Here is a 19,430-nt window from a genome sequence, read left to right on the forward strand (position 1 = left end):
TTTTTCTACAACATTTTTTAAGTGCCCTAAAAAACCCTTTTTTTTTTTAAAAATATTTTTTTTTTTTTTTTTTTTTTTTTTAGTTGCAGAGAAGAAGAGTCATTGCATATCTACAAATAAATCAAATCCAGACTTAAGAATAAATAAATTTCTGCAGCTCCAAAGAAGGGTTTTAAGGCCGCTTGAATGTTGACTGTCCTGTTCAATAAGCTCTCACCATATGTCTCCCTAAAGGCTCCCCTGACTGAACCCCTGTGATTTGTAAACTGACCTCCAACCCAGGCGAGATTTAAAGAGCATTCAGTCAGAAGACAGGTTCTTTCTGCGCTAACATAAATTAGAGACAGACAGGTTTTTCCCTTCTCTCTCTTTTTTTTTTTGTTTTCAACAACTTTTTTTTTTTTCTCCTTTTGGCTTACCTCAGGGTGGGTGAAGATACATTTAGTGTCTGGATTGCTCTGTTACATGCTCATCAAGCACACAAAGCGACAATCTTTCCGCTGCCTGGAAGGTCAGGGCCGTAAAGATTGATTTTTTTGCACTCAAACTCCCAGACATAAAGGAGCACTAACAGCCTGGTGTCTGGAAACAGTCATCATTGTTGTGGTTACCAGGAGCTTTGTGGTTAAATGTTGCGGTTGATCAAATTTCGGCACGGACCCGGGTCCTACTTTGTTTTTAGTCCAGGCATGTGGAGGATCCCGTCATTGGTCAATTAGTATTTTGGAAAATCACAGGCATGACTAATTGGTGCCGTGAACAGGGTCCTGTTGCGGTTAATTACCATTATTGCGGTGGCTCTTGCTGTGGGTAATGACACCTATGGTTAAATTGTCACTCTGAATTATCACACTTAAAAAAAGTAGTCTGAGATCACTCTGCCACTGTTGTTTTTATTTCTGCTGAAATTCTCAAAGCTAGTCGTGTTGTTTCTTAATTTTTGCCCATCCTGAGTCATGAACTCAGCCATCCAGCGTCAAAGGAAACTCTTGTTTTATCGACATATGATACTTGTGTAGGGTTTGCTGGAATGTTTTGCTTACTTAGGGCTTATCAGAAAGCAGGAAATTAAAGGATTGAAACTGAAAACAAGCAAACCGTATACCCCATTGCCCCCGTTTTGACTACTCCTCTGGATGAGGATTTTATGATAATGCCCCCTTTCCTCCAGGAAAACGGCATCAGCAAATTCAGGAATAGCAATTGTTCCTTAGGAAAGCTGGAATTCTGAAACCCAAACATTAGAGGCAGCTTTAATAATTAAAGCTTTTTGGTTTTTTAAAGTTTTTTTTTTTATAAACAGAATATTATACAATGCCTACTATCTTTTTTTATTCCATCATTATTATTTTAGTTGTCCTTGAGAACCCCTTGTGTTTTCTGTTGGAACAATCTTGATATTTCAGTTCCAGTTTTTTATCACATTGACTGTTTCTCATTCATGTTCGCTTCAAGCATTTGCTTCCCAGTCCCTTGGTGCTTTGCTGTTAAACTGGAGTTGTGACAGGAAAGCGAGGGATGGCAAACTGACGTTTTTCTTTTTTCCTTCCTCTCGTCTCTATGGATGCAGGCGATTGTGGACACCGTTGACAACCTCCTGAGGCCGGAAGCACTGAAATCCTGGAAGGACATGAATTCCACGGAACAAACGCACGCCGCCACCATGCTCCTAGACACCCTGGAGGAGGGCGCATTCGTGCTGGCGGAAAACCTGATAGAGCCGGCGATCGTGAAAGTGCCCGCAGAGAACATTGGTGAGTCCATTGAAAACATAGATATGATATCTTAGCAAAAGTATTTACATCTCTTTAACTTTTTTATACTGTTAACAACACACTTCGAGGTAATTTATTTGGATGTATTGGTGGTAGACCAGTACAAAGTAGAATTAATTAGAATGAAGTAAAATTTGAGGTCGCCTTTTAATTTGACTGATCAGTTCTAACACATAAAATTACGCTCGTCTGGCTTTATCTTCTGCAGCTCTAGTTCAGGATTTTGGCATTTTGCCGCTCAAATAGATTCTCTTTCTGCATTTAGCTCCATCCATCTTCCCATCCTAACTCTGATCAGCTTCAATGTCCTCATTGAACAGCAGGATGCCCAAAGCATGATGCTGCCATCACCATGCCTCGCAGTGAAGATGTTTCAGAGTGATGCGCAGTGTTAGTTTTCTGCCAGAAAAAGCAGCCAAATATTTTGTAAAATACACATTGTACAGCAAAAAGTTCAAGAGTTGTGAATACTTTTGCAAAGGGTTTTTTCACAGCACGTCTGGCTCAATTTGTGCTGCTGGTGTTTTTTTGTTTGTTTGTTTTGTTTGTTGTTGTTTTTTTTCAGTTGATTGAGCTGAAATTGATTTTTTTTAATTATTTTCTATTTAGTGATTGGCAGCTATTCTCATTGGAAAACCGGTTTGACTTGAAATGTGAAATGTTCACATCACATCATATTTGACTTGACGTAACAGGACAAAAATTAAAAAAAAGAGGTTCCTTAGTGAAGCAGTCTCATTCATTTTGGTCTTTTCCGAACGTGCAAACTGTCATGTTTCTGCTCGTAGCTCTTTGTTGCTATGGTTATGGTTCCTCCCCCCCCCCACCTTTTTTTTTTTTTTTTGTCTTATGTCTCATTGGTTTTTAATCTTTCTTTGTGAAGTCACCTCATTTGAACGCGTGCTGCAAGATGAACTGTCCCGACCTCTTTGGTGGGAAACAAAAGAAACCAATTGAATGGCACCACTCCATTCAGACGGCTTCTCTATCTGCTTTCTCCGAGCCTTTCCCATTAAGGGGTAGTTAGCAGCGCTGATAACGACAAGTTCTGTCTTTACCAAAAGCACTGATTAATACATTTGTGTAGTATGCCGTATATTGACTATTTAATCACTGCTTTCTGGCTGCCCTCATGAGGCTGTTGAGCTGTCGCTTATCTGCAGCAATGAAGATAATATTTCAGTGTGGGAGCAAAGATACACCCACGAGGAGAAAGGAGAACAGTTTACTTGATCTCCTGGCAAAGGTACAACAAAAAGCAGAAATTTATTGTTTTTTTTCCCCTAATAAGGTATTTTAGAAGGCCACATTAGTTCTCCGGGTAAAATCTAAGCACAAGATGAGAAAAGGAAAAGGAAAGTGAGACGGAGCGGAAGGGTGACCAGTTCTTCATCTTTGTCCATCAGAAACACCTATCTGCTGAAGTGTGGCTGTTGGTGATGGGAGGGGGGCAGATACGTGTATCCTTCTGACCCTTTAGTAATTTCACACATCAAAGGGAACACCACCCTGCAGCTGGCATGCCGGAGAGCGAGCAAGAGAGAGAGAGAGAGAGAAGGGGGGGACTGCAGGAATTTGGAGGATTTTCAGAGATTTGCTCATCCAGCCCCGAGTTATCTGAGCCCACGGGGGGAAGAAAAAGTAAAAGTAAAAGCACAATGATATGTTTGATCCTATGAATATTTGACATTCATGCTGCAGCAGGCTGTGCGCTGGCGTTTACTCATCCTCCACCGCAGCCCTTGTCGTTATTTTATTTTTTTTCCCTTTGCTCTTGCCTCTGAGGCTTTCACAATGCCAGGAAACAGCTCAGTGACATGGGTTTTTTAAGTAAATGACACCCTACGGGATTTTGCCAAAAAGGCTCGACTCTGTTACCGTTACAATGAACGCTGAGTCTTTTACAGATGCACCACTGGGCCTTGATGGTAGAACTCTATTGAACACAGCAAAGCTTTTAAAATGTCGTCTTTGAGTTATGCATCTCCCTGCTTTTTTTTTTTTTTGTTTTCCCGCTAACCTCCTCCTTTCTACCTTCATCCATTTCTTAGTGTTGGATGTGTATGTAATAAGCACCGACGGCCATGTGCAAGACTTCAGGTTTCCACAGACGAGCAAGGGTGGAGCGACTCTTCAGCTATCCTCCAACACGGTGAAAGTCAACAGCAAAAATGGTGAGAAAAAATAATAAAAATCAGAGGAAAAAAAAAGCATTCTCATCAGTCGTGGAAATTAAAAATTTACTGTTGGCTGAGGTCAAACAATTGCTGTGAGGAATCCCACAGCAGTGCATGACCATGCTGGTGACCAGCATGAGGAGAATGGGGCAGGGTATTATGGCTGTACTCTACTTAGGGTTCTGTCTGATAATTGATTAAAAATTAAAATTACCAATATGCCTTGTTTCTTCAAACTTTGATCATCCAATAAATCCAGTAAACGACACCAAAGATTCCACTATTTAAAGGGAAACGGCCTTTCTAAGATACTAAGAAGCAAAGAAATAATCAATCAAGCTCAAATTTCTTTACATGTTGTGCCAAGTGTAGCGTGATCTACTCAAACCAAGTTTTAATCAATCGCAAATGGACCTTCAATTCAAGTTCCTTGTTTATTTCCAAAGCCATGAACATCCATAAGTTTAGATAAAAATCCTCAGACTTAAAAGTGGAAAGTAACATTGTATTCATTTGATCAAGAAAACAGATCATTTAACAGAATATAACAGTTAGTGTGATGGATAGATGAATGGATTATATAAATTCTTTTTCAATAGAAACTAAAACTTATGCAAAAAAAAAACAATATAAAACACGTCACACGTCTAGATATAATAAACATCTGTTATAATCTCCATGGTTTTCTTTTAGTGTCATCTCTAAAAGAAAACAACATCTCCAGATTGATGAGTTACTTTGGCGATTTTGGCTGAAAACTCTAAGGGTTTTTCTTATCTTGATATCCTGAAGAATAATTAAATCAAGATAGGGGCATGTAGGATATGAAACAGCTGCCCCTGTGGTACGATGATAATGATTCGCCCATGAAACGTCAGATGATGTTATTAGATTATTATTATTTTTTTATTTTTTTAAATCTGATTTTTATGCTTTAACTGGATGGAACATAGCCTGTTTAATAGTTAAAGTTTCCGTCTCATCTATCTACTGTGTATGGACCTAAATATACTCTTTTGTTCTTTGCTTACTGTGCAGGATTCAACATATTTAAACATGTAAAATAGTTCAGATAAATTCAACTTTTATTGCAATAGCTCTATATCATGTGAAAAAGGAGATTCCTTACCCTACTGCTTACGAAGGATGGAACCCAGAGTTGCATGCTGGACTTTGTCTTGCCTGGTTTGTCACGATTGGTTTAAACTTTAAAGCGCAGATATGGACATGTTTAGGTGGGTATATTTTCTTGTAGCCATCTTCTACCTTGGGAATATCAGTAGACATCTGGCTTTCTTGTCTTTCCCATTTTGAAAGGTGGAAACAACGAAAGAACTGTTATGTCAAAACCTAAAAAATCCCAAGACTAATTTTAATGGAAAAAAGAAATGATATAAAAAAAAAGCTTAGATTTTTCTAAAACTTTGGATGTTAAATTATATTACTGGAATCAAAATATCAGTTTTTTTTTGTTTTTTTTACACGTTTACCAGCCGTGCCTGTATATGTTTAGGGTTCTGTTCATCCAAACAATGAACCCTCCAATACTTGTCATTTAAAATGATACCTAATTTCTGCACGTTTGCTTTAACTAAATACGCTATTGTGAATTTCTGCAAACTACTACATTTTCTAATTGTCTCGTCGCAGGTGTGGCCAAGCTGGTGTTTGTGCTCTACAAGCACCTGGGCCAGTTCCTCAGCACAGAGAACGCCACACTGAGGGGAATGGGGGATCTGAACAAACACAACCTCTCCCTCACTGTCAACTCCCACATCCTGTCAGCTTCCATCACAAAGGAGTCCAGCCGTGTGTTTGTGGCCGACCCGGTGGTCTTCACTCTGGAGCACCTGGATGTAAGCCTCCTCCTGCGATTTGACCGGACCACCTAATAGCGCTAAACTCTGACGGATACTGAAGTTATACCATGGACTTTGACAAAAGACATTGAGGGGGTTATCATGGGGCCAAATTGTGTGGCATTGTACCAATGCAATTCTCAGATCAGCTCTGGCAATGTTGAGTAAGGAGAGGTTGCGTGTATGAATAAATATGGAGGCTATTTTTGATCATTCAAAGGCATAAAACTCTAAAAGAAATCTTTAATCTCCAAGAAACGAGATCCTGTTACCAATAATATAGTTTGCTTTGTCAGTTGGATTCATTTATTTAGGAATAATTATTAGCCTATTTGAAGGTGTTAGGTTGTCTGCAGGTGTTGTTATTGGTTCCTATGCTTTTCACATTTAGTCACATTGTAACCTTTAATGTATCAAATCTGAAAATTGCACTAGCCCCACCCTCCCACACCTCTTTTCCTCTAAATAAAATCATGCCCAGTCTTTAGATATTTAGCTAATTTGTAAATAGAATCCACTTGTTGGATATATAATCATCCACTATAAAGACATGTTTTGTTTTGTTTTTTTGTAAAAGGCCCGAAAGGTTTATAAAGGAGCCATCATGTTGTAAGGAATGTCTTTTTTCTTTGACCAAATAAAGGGTAAATCTAAAAGAAAGCCTTTCAGAGGCTGAAAGAGACTTGAGACTAAGGCGGAGGTTCCCCTTCCAGCAGCCAAAACATCCAGCCAATCCCAAAGTAGATCGGTTTGGATCAAAACAAAACTCATGTGTGAGAATTGGCCAGTCAAAGTCCAGACCCGAATCCAATTGAGAATCAGCGGTAGGGCTGATAAATATTTTTACAAGGCACTGTACATGTATACACATAAAGAGTTTATTCAGTTATTTTTTATTTATTTATTTATTTTTTGTCTGATTTAGGTTCTTCTGTGTGTTTGTTACTTTGCAGAAGGAGCATTATTACAACCCTAACTGCTCCTTCTGGAATTACTCGGAGCGAAGCATGATGGGATACTGGTCCACTCAGGGCTGCAAGCTGCTGGAAACCAATAAGAGTCACACCACTTGCTCCTGCAGTCACTTGACCAACTTCGCTATCCTCATGGCTCATCGGGGAAATGTGGTAAGTGGCCCCAACCTCGCTGTTCTCGCCTGCTATTTTTCTTTCTCAATTAGTCCTTCTGTCCCCTGTCCTACTGAATGATTTGTGCACACGTAGCAAGTGCAAGAGTGGCATCTCGGCGGCGATAATTAGATTAGAGCCGGAGTAGAAGGTGAGCACATAAGCAGAATGGGTTGGGGGGCAGAGGGGAACAGAGAGTGGGGGCTGTCATTTTAAAAGAGCGACGCTGCGGATCAGGATAGGAAGTGGCACGACGTTATCAGAAGTAATTATGTTTCACCTGTGGTCCGTGTCTAATATGTATTCTCCGTGGCTGCGTACCCCGAGTATCATGGGAAACAGCAGAACCTTGGGTTTTTACTTACATTTGCCACCCTTCTTGAAGTGGTCCAGAATCCATTCAGCTACAAAATGCAATTACAATCCAATTACATGAAAAATAGCATGTGTAGCAGAGACCTAGCCAGTAATAAATGTAGAGGATAAGTATGTGGTTTGTTTAATAGTGCGTTCCAACTCCTGAACTTGGTGCCTCTCATCTGTCTTAACCTCAACCTTAACCACATCTTGAAACCAGAGCCCAGAGGCTGGGCTCAGCCTCACACCAGTCCCCATACATATCACCTCAACAGTAACTCCTGACCTCAATGTAATTACAAATATCACAGAAGGAATTGCCTCACTTTCAGGCCACCATGAGTTTGAGTGATATTTCTTATGGTCAGGGCTGCTTTCCTATTTTTTATTTTTTTTTTCTTCTTCTTTGCAGCCTGGCCGGTTGCCCACTCAGTTTTAGATCTTCTGAAACGCTGCATGAATCAGCCGCACACGGCCGCTGCTCTTTGAGGCAATTTTTTCCCCCCCTCCCTTCCTTCTGATGTTGCTTTCTGCAACGCGCGCGGCATAAAAAAGGATGACGGATCGCATTCAGTTCGTTTGCCAAATGACGTCAGGCTCGATCGGGTTAAATTAGGGCTTTGCAGTTTGTCAAGCCTGTCTCTTGTTGATCAGTCAAACACCCAAATGAGCGCCGAAGCACTTCTGGCTCTGATGTCAAGTTGAACATATAAGCGCTGAGAATTCATATATCTCTAACAGCTGCTGCATTTTGGGGAAAAAAAAAAAAAAAACGGAAAAGAGAACCCTTAAAATCAAATTCACCCTCATATGAAAAGAAAGAAACTGTATTAATCTTTCACTGCAGCAGCATAATCTCTCTTTCAAAAAATGTGTACATATCCAACATTTAATTTTAGTGCATTTATTCATTCTAAGAACATATTCCATTGTAAGAAATGATTCTCACCAGTGCCACAATTATTGGCACCTCCTGCTGTTAATACTTTGCACATCCCCCGTTACGAAAAGAACAGCACTTTCCCTATAAATATTCACAAGGTTGGCGTGCGCACATAGAGGAATTTTTGACTATTTCTCTTTGCATGATATCTCTAGGTACCTCTGAATCCTGGGTTTTCCTTATGTGCTCTACTCTTCATTTCGCCGTACAGGTTTTTAATAGGATTAAGGTCTGGGGACTTGGGATGCCAATTAAATAAGGTTGATTCATCGATGTCTTCTGAATCATTTCTATACTCATTTTGGACATCTGTTTTAGATTATTATCCATTTTTAGTTTGCAGGTAGAGTTCACGAGATTTTTAGAGCCTCCAAAACCATTGAGGCATTCTGAATTTATTGATTTATACTTTTTTGGCTTCAGAAAGTCTTGATTGAGCCCAGGCTTCCCAAAGGAGGCTTTAAATCACCTGTAGCTTAGTGCTGAATTGGTACATTTATTACTTCTTTCGTTGACCCTTTTATTTTTTGAGAAACATTACTTTTATTATTATTTATTATTTTTACAACCTCTGTCTTTCATTTGTTCTTGTTTATGAACTAATCTGATGTAGCACTGTTGGAAGGAAATTAATGCCGAACATTCTCCTTTCTTGTGTGCCCCTGAAAGAATGATTTCCCCGTCACAGCTGCTTTATTGACATAATGTTTTCTTAGTTGTTTTCAACTGTGTCCTTTTGTTAATAAAATCAATGAATGTCTTAAAGTTTTGCCTTAAAGTTTTTGGCATATTGATATAAGAAAGCTGCTACTTTTCTTGTATACACTTCCCATCACAGTCGATACCACTGCCCCTTATTTGAAAGTCTCAATCTTTTGTTCGTCCCACCTTGAAGAGCGGTTAATCGAATCGAGTTTATTTCATATAGGAAAGAGGGATGTGAGGAATTACTAATGTCTCTTAAACATCCATCAACCCTCTGATTACTTATAAAGTATTCGGTGACTTTTGAGTGGTGGCAATTCTGTTTTTTTTTTTTTTTTTTTAATTATTCTTTTCTTTTTGTTCTCTGAATAAATGGACTTAAATAAAATGTACTCTTTCAGTACAGGAGCAAGTTACTGCAGTAAAATTTTATTGCATATTAATGGCTTTTACTCATCTTTAGTAGGTGTGCCAGTAAATTTGCAGAGTGCTGCATGAATATGACTCTTATAAAACTAAACTGAACACCTCATGATTTTCCATTTTCTTTACATGGATGAATGTTTCCACCAGACTGGACTTTAATCTCAGAGAATCGCAAATGCCAGCTATTATGATGAGTAGTGCAGGAGCGAAACTGAGTCTGTGCTCTCCGCGTGCGTTCCTGCAGAGAGACGGGGGCATGCACGAGGTCCTCCTCACCGTCATCACCAGGATGGGTATCGCCGTCTCTCTGGTGTGCCTGGCCATCAGCCTCTTCACGTTCTGCTTCTTCAGAGGCCTGCAAAGCGACCGCAACACCATCCACAAAAACCTCTGTCTCAACCTCTTCATTGGAGAGCTTCTCTTTCTCGTGGGCATCCACATGACGGAGCCAAAGGTACGGGGGGAAATTATGCTGCAGTGGCTCTTGATTTTAATTGTCTCAACTTGAGCAATTAACCTTCACTAACCTAAATTTCACTTCTGATTTGTCTTTTTAAATGTTGCACCAAAAAGAAAGGAAAAATAGCTTTGAGTAAAATTTGAGTAAAATTAAAAGCCTACTTGGAATGGCAGACGGCACCATTTACCGTGTCTTTAATAGGCCTGTCACGGTAGCAACTTTTGCTAGGCAGTAAATTGTCCCAGAAATCTTTGTGATAAACAATAATGTCGCCGTTTTGAGACCGTTTTCAACTAACATAGTGATGGCCCATTAACGACAGTATGAAAACTATGGAATTTATGGAAGATTGGGTGGAGGAAAGACATTGCTGAAAGAAAGTCGTAAGAAGTTCAGTTTACATTTTGCCATGTATGGAATACAGAAAAGTTGTGGTACAATAAAACATGCAAATCTGTGTCCTGGAAAACTAAATCTAGACACCACCCAGAACACATCCTTACGTTGATATAAATGGTAGAGGTAATGATGAGTTCCTTCCACAGGGAAAGGGAACCTGGTGAGAGCTGACTGAAAGATCTAGATCAGTTTGGAAATATGTGCCAAGGCCTAAAACCTGCTGTTCACAGATGATAGTATTTTCATATGTAAAGCTGCTAGAGACAAAGTTTGACTCGGGTGCCCAGTAATCCAAATTCTTGCCACACTTTTCAGATTTTTATGTGCAGATCCATAGTGGTTGAAAACATGTAGCACTACTTTGTGCTGGTCGATGATATAAAATCCCCACAAAATGCATTGAAGAAGAACTGTTTGTAATTTTAAGAAACGGTTTGCAAAGCAACACAGGCATCGATTTGCTGTATTGACGTCGGCATCTTTGGTGAATGCAGGTTCAATATTTGCTGTCCTCTTTGCTTTCAAATAGTTCACTAATTAGAACTATATGAACATTTGAAGGCTAAACACAAACCAGTAGACCTTTTGTAGACAGACAGGACATGGTGAAGTTTATTAAAGACACTTAATGAAAGCAGCTGAAGACCAGAAAATGAATACTTCAGATGAACAAATAAACTCAGATTGAGTGAACATAGCGCAATAGGGCATTGTGGTTTTATACCATGACAAAAACATGCAATAATCTCATTAAAAATTCTGTTTCTTTTTTATTTCAAAAGATATTAAATCCTCTTGCGTGCAACTCCTTTGTGTGTTTCCTTTTCAGCTGGTGTGCTCCATCATTGCCGGAGTCCTCCACTTTTGTTTTCTGGCTGCGTTCACCTGGATGTGCTTGGAGGGCGTGCAGCTGTACCTCATGCTGGTCGAGGTCTTCGAGAGCGAGTTCTCACGCAGAAAGTATTATTACCTCTCTGGCTACCTCGTCCCTGCGGTCGTCGTTGGCATCTCTGCAGCCATCGACTACAGGAGCTACGGAACGCAGCGGGCGTAAGTGCTCCGCCTTCGGCGAATCGTTTCTGCTGGCTTTGCACAGAGAAGATATGAATACAAAACAAAAAAAAAAAAAAAAAAAAATCATGAACTTCTCTACTTAGACACACCCACACAGCATGCATATGGAGCTCTGTGCTAATGACAGTAATATCACAGGGAGTTGTCCACCTCCGGCCCATGGCGAATTTACAGCCTGTCACTGCAGAAAGAGGAGGCTGTAAGCATAGGAAAAGCATTAATGAATATACGGGCTGACTGGCTTGCCAGTTCCTCTTATTTATTTATTTTTTTCTTTTTATTCTTTGCAAATGGATAATTACTGCCCTTATCAGTAAGAAGTCTGCGCTTCTGGACTGGTCTTTATCCAACCAGTAAACTTAGGACTTGGAAGCCTTTAATCTTCTAATTTGAAGAATGAAAGTGTATGTCATTTTTCACTCTCCCAATTTCTTGCAGCAATCCTCACTTCATTTATGCATTCTGAAAAATAAAGACCAAAGGATATTTCTTTTTTTTTTTTTTTTTAAACTTCCAGCAATACATTGTCTGCTAAACACAGACTTCGAAATTACTATGAAGCATGACTTTTAAGTGGTCAGCAAAGGCAAATGACAGCACCAGTGACAACACTGACAAATATGAAAAAACCAGCCAAACTGCCGCAACCACCTATCCCTCGATTCTTTACCCTTTAATGTTCACCAGGTGAAATGACCCCCAGAATCACCACGCCCAGTAACACTCGGCAGAGCGGTGAGCCATAAACCAGGACAAGCAAAAGTAGTAGGAACAGTAAAAAAAAAAAAAGGAACCGCTTAAGAAATAAAATTAAAATAATAATAATAAGTCACAGGTTGCTATCATCACCTCCTTTCTGTGCAATCTCAGAGCAGCACATTTGCAAAACACGGAGACATATAAATGGAAAACACAAGCGCGATAAGAATTGCTTTTTACTCTGCAGCACCTCGTGGCACAGTTCCAACACCCTTTCGAGGTCGAGTTTTCTTCACTGTGGTCAGAAGAGTTGCCGCTCTGTTGCCATGGCCTATCATCTAACCAGCTCCTCTGTGCACTAATCAATACGACTGAGCAGTGTTTTGGCACTGAAACGACTTGATGAACTAAATGTTCCTTTTTACGTGTTCCAGATGCTGGTTGAGAGTGGATAACCATTTCATATGGAGCTTCATTGGACCAGTGACCTTCATAATAGTGGTAAGTTTTAAAATTTGTGCAAACATAGGATCGTTTTTTTTTTTAATCGCAGAGAAGCTTTGGAAACAGTTTATAGATTTTCTCTCCATGTGTGCTGGCAGCCTCTTAGCTCTGCTTTCTCAGATCAATTTGCATGAAAGGAAAGTGGTCCCATTATAGCTGACACGAGGACATCAGTGTCCACTCAGCTATGAAATCCTATGAAATCAGAATTGTTGAGCAGTAACAACGCTGAGCTTTTCGGTCCTCTCGTCTCAACTAGAGAATACTCCCCTTCCTGCAATCAGGAGGAGAAATCGTTTCAGGCATGAAGGTCATTTGCTCAGTGGGAAAACAAGGGGGATGACGGTGAGGGGCGAGGTGGGGGGGGAGAGGGGGGCAACATGGAAGTAATGAGTGGGTGGGCCAGACAACCATTACCAGAGTGCACTGCCCTGCTGAGGATCATGACACATCCCCAGCCAATCCCAGCACACGGACATCTCCATCTTCACTTCTTAATATTTCATGTAGAGTACACCGAGTTCGCCGCAAACTCACAACACACGTGCAGGAGAGGTGAGAACAAACACACGGCGAATGTCCACGCAGGAACACGTATGTAAACGAGTCCAACGGTTGTATAAACATGCAAAACCATGAGAGGAGCTGCACGGACTCCTGCACTGGTTTTATGTGCTTTATTTGGCAGAGAAGTAAGAGACCTGAAAACTGTGGAGGATGGCTCCTTAGAGACCAAGCATGTAGGGGAGGAGGTGTTTTTTTGGGGAGGGGGTCCATATGCAGCTTTTTGCAGAGTGCCTCCCAGCTTCTCTACTCGCCATCCGTCCATCCGTCTGTCCGTCTCACCGTATCTGTGTCATCACTTACGGCTGTGTTAAATGTATCTCCAGCCTCTCGGCTCGTGTGGACGTAAATTGGCCCCAGTGGCTGGGAGACAAAACTCTGTGATCTAAAAGCCTCTTTCTGTCTTCGCAGCCGCTCCTACTTCTTCCATCTTTCTCCCCGCCGCTGTTCGGTTACATATGCCTGCCCCTCACATGCTGCTGCTGTTTCCCTTCCAAGACTATTTTCTGTCATCTTGTCATTTTTTTTTTTTTTTTTTAGACTGCATCCATATGGTCGGATAATTGGGATTCTTTCTTCCTGCAGGAGAACAAAAACTTCAAAAATGTTTATAATTATAGTTTGCTTTCTAGTAAACTTCAGCTTTTTTTTCTACATTTAAAGATTTTTAAGCTTTAAAAAAAAAAAAAAGTCGACCTGAAGTTCCTGATGGAGGAAAAAAAAAGGTTCCACATTACCCCTGTTGTTTTTCATGGAATCTTCAGTGCAGCACATTTGAACAGTTAAATGTGGTATCAGACCAAATCAAAGCTCATCCCCTCCCTTCCTTTTTGTGGCCACAGGCCCTGCGGTGCTTACAGAAAGAGACATCCTGAGAGCATGGAAACCTTTTCTGGATGTATGGCTTGAATCACTTAAATGTTTTTCCTGGCCTTGGTAGAAACTGCCTCTAAAATATGGCATTCAGCTCCCGTTGCTCCCACCCCACACCTTTCTCTCCGAAAGCTTCCACGTCATGGCTTTCAGCCATGACTTGTTAAGATTTGTTTGGGCTTTGCCATGCGTGCGTCCTCATCTCGTGTAATTGCGCTCCGTGTTTGGCGTCGTCTGTAATGACGAACACGAGAAAGGAAGACAAACAGCGAACGCAGCTCGCGTCAAAGCCCCGAGCCGCCTGAGGAAGACCAAAGTGATAACCTCTCGCTGTTGATTTTCTCTGTGAAAGTCAGGAGGCCTTATGATCAGTATAAAATTTTCATAGACCTCTCACTGAAGGTGTGCTGCTTGCTTTCAAGCCAACACAATAAAAGATGTAGTGTTTCTTTTCAGACCATATTGGTTTCTCTCTACGGTGTCTTTCAGAAATATTATTAACCCTTGAATCTTTTTTTTCACATTTTGTCACGATTCGACCGCGAACCTCGTTTAGAGGGATTTCATGGGATTGGCCAAGACAAAGTAACGCGTATTTTAGGACTGGACAAAAATAATACGTGGCTCTCGAAGTATTTCTCAAACAAAGACATCAAAAGTGCGGCATGCTTTTGTATTCAGCTTCAAGAGTCAATAGTCAATTGCAATTGCAGCTGCTAGTTTTTCTAAGAATGTCTTTTACCAGCTTTGCACAGCTAAAGACTTAAATGTTCACACTATTCTTTGCAGAATGGCTCAAGTTCAATCAGAGTAAATGGAGAGCATCTCTGAACAACAATTTTCTCATCTTATCCAAGAATCTCTGTGGGACTTTTTCGACTGGGCCATTTTAACACATGGATATTCTTTGATCTAAACATTTCTTTTGTGGCTCTTAGTGTGGAAGTCCTGCTTTAAGGTCAACTTCCCTCCTGCAGCTTTTTCTCCTAAATTGTCCCGGATTAATGCTGCAGTCGATTTCTTTGTTTTTTTTTCCAGAAGTTGGAGCTTAGAGTTAGGAATGAAGTCACAGCCGAGTTAAGAGTGCAGTTGCAATTCGCTAAAAAAGGAAATTTGCTATTTATTGTTGTTTACAACTTTCAACGATGCCAAAGAGAAAAGGTTTCTCTTCATTTTACACTTTCAACTTCAAAAGGAAAACCGTCCCAAGTAAATAAATTCCACCACTCTGTGCTTTTCTAAGGAAGCATGTAGACCAAAGTGAAGTTGCCAGAAAGAACATGGAAAAAGACCAAGACCCGGGTTCTCAAAGATTCTCTGACTCCACTCAGAGAGCTCCCACTTTATTCTAAAAACTCCTGCAGGGGTTAAGCACCAGCTCACCTAAAGAGGCCTTAGTCCTCGATGCAGCCGTCGCAGGTTCGGTTCCCGGCCTGGTGAGCCCCTTGCCGCATGTCTTCCCTCTTTCTCATTACCCTACTTTCCTGTCGTAGCACTTTCAAATAAAGACCACGAGAGCCAAAAAAACCCCCCAAAAAAACAGAGTGACTTAGTTTGCTTCTAACAGCGACAGAAAGTTCTACCTTACTGAGGTGGCGTGGTTGACCCTGTTGCAGTAGGTACTTATTTGAAGCACACTTATTTTACACCAGAGTCTTAACGTTGATCCTTCAGTTATTTTTACATGGGTCCATAAAAATGTTTTGACATAAAGACACTGTCTTTACTGTAATTGGTTTATACATAAACCATAAAAAATGTCCCCCCAGTATAAGTGATCTGGATTTAGAAGTGTCATGGTGATGAAACTGCAAATTGGAAGCATCACACATTTACACACATTTACAGGCTTCTAGCCGTGCTGGTTAATTTACTACACCATCTATTTAGTGATGGTGTGTGGACACTCATTGCCTGCTTGTATCAAGTTGTTTTATCTGGCTAAACGATCAACACAAAACACAAAAAGGACACCAAAACCAGAGCAGAGCCTGTTCTTGGCAGAGCTCTATCCATTTTAGTATCTGTTTTCTGTTGATATTTCCACCATAATGAAGGCTTAAGAACAGTCCTCATCACTGTTCCTGAAGTTGTGTCACATTAGGAACTCTCATAAGGCCTAAGATGCTACGTGAAAATTCAAGGAAAAATCTGAGAATTTCTACAAAATTTTACAAATTTTCCTAAAATGATGTCATGCAGAGCCAATTTTAGTTTGAAGACTAAAATGAGCTCTACAAGCAGTAACCCCTTCAGCATCTCTCAGTTGGAAGTGAGAAGTACAGTATCCTTTCCACAGACTGATACCAGAGACACCGAAGTTATTTCAGCCAAAGAAGATAAGTCTAGATATTAGAGAGTAGAGGGGTCCTAATGCTTTTTTTCTGCTAGAAAATATTCTTTTGTTTGTACTCTCTGTTTAACAAGTAAAACAGATTTTTTTTTTAAATTCAGTTAAATTTCTTTCTGTTCCTGAGACAGAAGCTGTGATTCAGCATCAGTGTCTGAGAATTTCTTAATACAGAACTGAATATTTAAATGCAAGCAGTGTTTAAATACATGGGTTTTAACTCATTAGAATATCTGGAGTGCTTCACAGCACTTCTCTGTGAGGAACGGGTCTGACTACATCTCTACTGACAGGACCCGAGCCTGCACTGCGAGCACGTGGAACCGGATGCCTTCCTTAGTGCAGTCTATTAACCCTGATGCACATCTGTTTTGACAGGTCAATGTCATCTTCCTGGTGGTGACGATGTACAAGATGGTGAAGCATTCCACCTCCATGAAACCCGACTCAACCAGGCTGGGGGGTATCAGGTGAGGAGTGTCACTCCAGGAGATTAAGAGGCCGGGTGTGTCGTTGCTTGTTTTGTGACTGTGCGTGCGTGCGTGTGTGTGTGCGCGCGTGTGTTTGTGTTTGTGTGTGCGCACTGAGAAAGGGCATGAGGGGGGAGGGATGGTGGTTTATATGCGAGGAGGAAAATAATACGCGCCGTCGCCGCTTCTGCCTTGCTGCTATAATTTCAAAAGCTGTATTTGACCTACACATTTTATTTGATTTTACTTCCAGCCAGACCCACGGTTTTCCCTTTCATATTTTATTTTCCTTCTCAGTCTGTTGGTGGTGCTTTTTTAGCTCACTTTTATGATTTCAGTATTTGCGCTACTCATGGGTATATTGCCTGTTTTATTTCTTCATAAGTGCATTTCTGACCTTTTGGCGTCTCTTTGCTCCTGTGTTCTCGCATAGTTTATAGGCGCATTTGGAAGATAGATCCCAACCATATGTCTTGTTGATTTCAAGATGTGTAAAACGGGGGGGAAATAATTATATGAAGTGGGTTTTAGGGGTGGGGGCTTTCTTCCATCTCCCTGCTTCCAGTGGGCTGCTTTGGGTTGATAAAACAGCAAATCCCTGACCATTTCTCTGCTTGGAGCCTTGTTCAACAATATGTTTGACGGCATGCCAGCATATGTTATGTAGGCGTTTGATTTTTAGGCAGCAACTCAGATTTGGGTCTAAACCAAAAAAAATCAGAAAAAAAAAAAAAAAACTGAACAAAATAAAACATCTTAATTGGCTTTCATGCTTGTTTTAGCTCACATACATGACACATTTGTGGATGCTGCATTTTGTGTAACCATAACTAGCAGTCAATTAATTGTCATTAATTAAGGTCTTCCGCTATGGCGTATAGAGATTTTGTGTTGTGTATATTGGAACTTGTTAAAAAGTTGTCGGGCTTTTTTTTTTTTTCTCCAGACCCAAAACAAAATTATATCCCTGCAGAAGAAGCACAAACAAGTCTGCAGCATGTCTAATAAGCCATGATTATTATTCTGATTTCTTTTCAAGTGACATGTTGATGGTCTGTTTCTCCCCTTGTGTCCACACTCGCTAGATCTTTCTCAGAAATGGGTGGGGGGGAGGACTCCCCTCTTTCTGTTGCTTATTTTTGTCACTGAAACTGACTGTTAGGCTATCTTGTATCCTTCAGACTTTCCTCAGAAGGCGCTGATTGAAGCCTGCTATTTGTGCCGTCTTTTCAGCTACCAAACTCTGACGCAGACCGAGGAGCTGAATTTATATCTATCTGTCCATGCCAGAAATTTGTCAAAATTTCTGCAACATTTCCAGAGCAGGAAAAGTAACCCCAAAAATATATGTAAAGTGCAGTTCAGAAGTTTTGAAATGAAGCACAATTTTTCCTTTTTCAGTTGTTCATCATCACTTTTCTTCCTGTTTTTTTTTTTTTTTTTTTTTTTTTGCAGGTCATGGGTGTTGGGAGCTTTTGCTCTGCTTTGTCTTTTGGGACTCACGTGGTCCTTCGGCTTGTTCTTCCTCAACGAGTCGTCCATCGTGATGGCTTACCTCTTCACCATTTTCAACACTCTGCAAGGGATGTTTATCTTCATCTTTCACTGTCTGCTTCAGAAAAAAGTAAGAAACTGCCTTTTGGGTCTCGTGCAGGGGTGAAAAAACAGCCGAGAGGAACTCGTTTATCTGTAAAGTTGCCATACAGTATGCATTGTAAATGTATTAATACCCCTCACACTTTTCCAGCTTTTGCAAAGGTCAAAAGTTTTTCAGTGGGATTTACGTCGCTTTGGATGTGAAGAACATATACTTTGTATTTAATTGAAAAGACAATAACACCTCCGTCTGTAGTTCCGTTTTCCAGAAGTCAGATAGGATAGAGAACATCTGTTTTCAAGTTTTGCCTCAGATTCTCAATTTGATTTATGTCCAGCCTTTGACTGGGCCATTTGAATAGATAAGTATCCTTTGATCTAACTCACCCCACTGTGACTCTGGATGTTTGTCTCTTACATCCTCAAACAGAGTTTCTTCCAGGGTTGCCATGTATTACGTTCCATCCTTCTTCCCGTTAACCCCACAGTACATCACACATTATCTTCATCATCATCACAGTATGAGTGTGCGCTGTATTAGGACCACAAAGGAACGTCTGAAATGCACTAGTTCACAACTAACACACACTCACACAGCTCAATTGCGCATACGTATAAAATGAAGCCTATTTGATGGTCTCTGTAGTAGATGCCCACTCCTCTCATATGAAAGTACAAAGAGACCTTGACGTACAGCTCAAGACAGGAGGGAAGAAAATGCAAATCACAACTGTTTGTCATTTTTCACCAGTACATTGCTTATGCAGTAATATTGCTTGAGTCGTGTTTCTTGGTCTCAACTGTTTTTTTTCCACCTTTACACAACTGTAGGTCTGATTCCTTACGGCTTTGCTTCAACAACAGCTTTTTCTTGACAGATTTGTGGATTGACATTAGTCTTGTTTTCCACCTCAGTTGCGGATCTCCAGAGTTACTGAGTAGTTGCATCTACCCAGTCACATCTGGCCGCAGTAGGTTACACATGATTTTATTTAAACGTGTCAAACTAAAGAGAACTTCATGCAAATAAATGCTAATGTCACAATTGTTCAGAATTTTAGTAGTTAAAAAA

The 19,430-nt window shown here is 40.5% G+C and overlaps 1 protein-coding gene across 13 annotated transcripts in view; it reads left to right on the top strand.

Annotated features, from left to right (window-relative positions):
• adgrl2b.1 (adhesion G protein-coupled receptor L2b, tandem duplicate 1) overlaps window positions 1-19,430 on the top strand; it is a 144,834-nt gene that overhangs the window by 111,221 nt on the left and 14,183 nt on the right. For all 13 annotated transcript variants that reach the window (XM_015045631.1, XM_015045640.1, XM_015045637.1 and 10 more), the window contains 9 exons: window positions 1,571-1,754; window positions 3,827-3,949; window positions 5,603-5,808; window positions 6,765-6,938; window positions 9,614-9,823; window positions 11,058-11,278; window positions 12,436-12,502; window positions 16,671-16,762; window positions 18,218-18,386. In XM_015045631.1, coding sequence (XP_014901117.1) covers window positions 1,571-1,754; window positions 3,827-3,949; window positions 5,603-5,808; window positions 6,765-6,938; window positions 9,614-9,823; window positions 11,058-11,278; window positions 12,436-12,502; window positions 16,671-16,762; window positions 18,218-18,386 — 1,446 coding nt within the window. The remainder of the gene's footprint in view (window positions 1-1,570; window positions 1,755-3,826; window positions 3,950-5,602; window positions 5,809-6,764; window positions 6,939-9,613; window positions 9,824-11,057; window positions 11,279-12,435; window positions 12,503-16,670; window positions 16,763-18,217; window positions 18,387-19,430) is intronic.

This window comes from Poecilia latipinna, unplaced genomic scaffold (genome assembly GCF_001443285.1).
Source record: "Poecilia latipinna isolate Pla-1442-1.1 unplaced genomic scaffold, P_latipinna-1.0 Scaffold736, whole genome shotgun sequence".
NCBI lineage: Eukaryota > Metazoa > Chordata > Actinopteri > Cyprinodontiformes > Poeciliidae > Poecilia > Poecilia latipinna.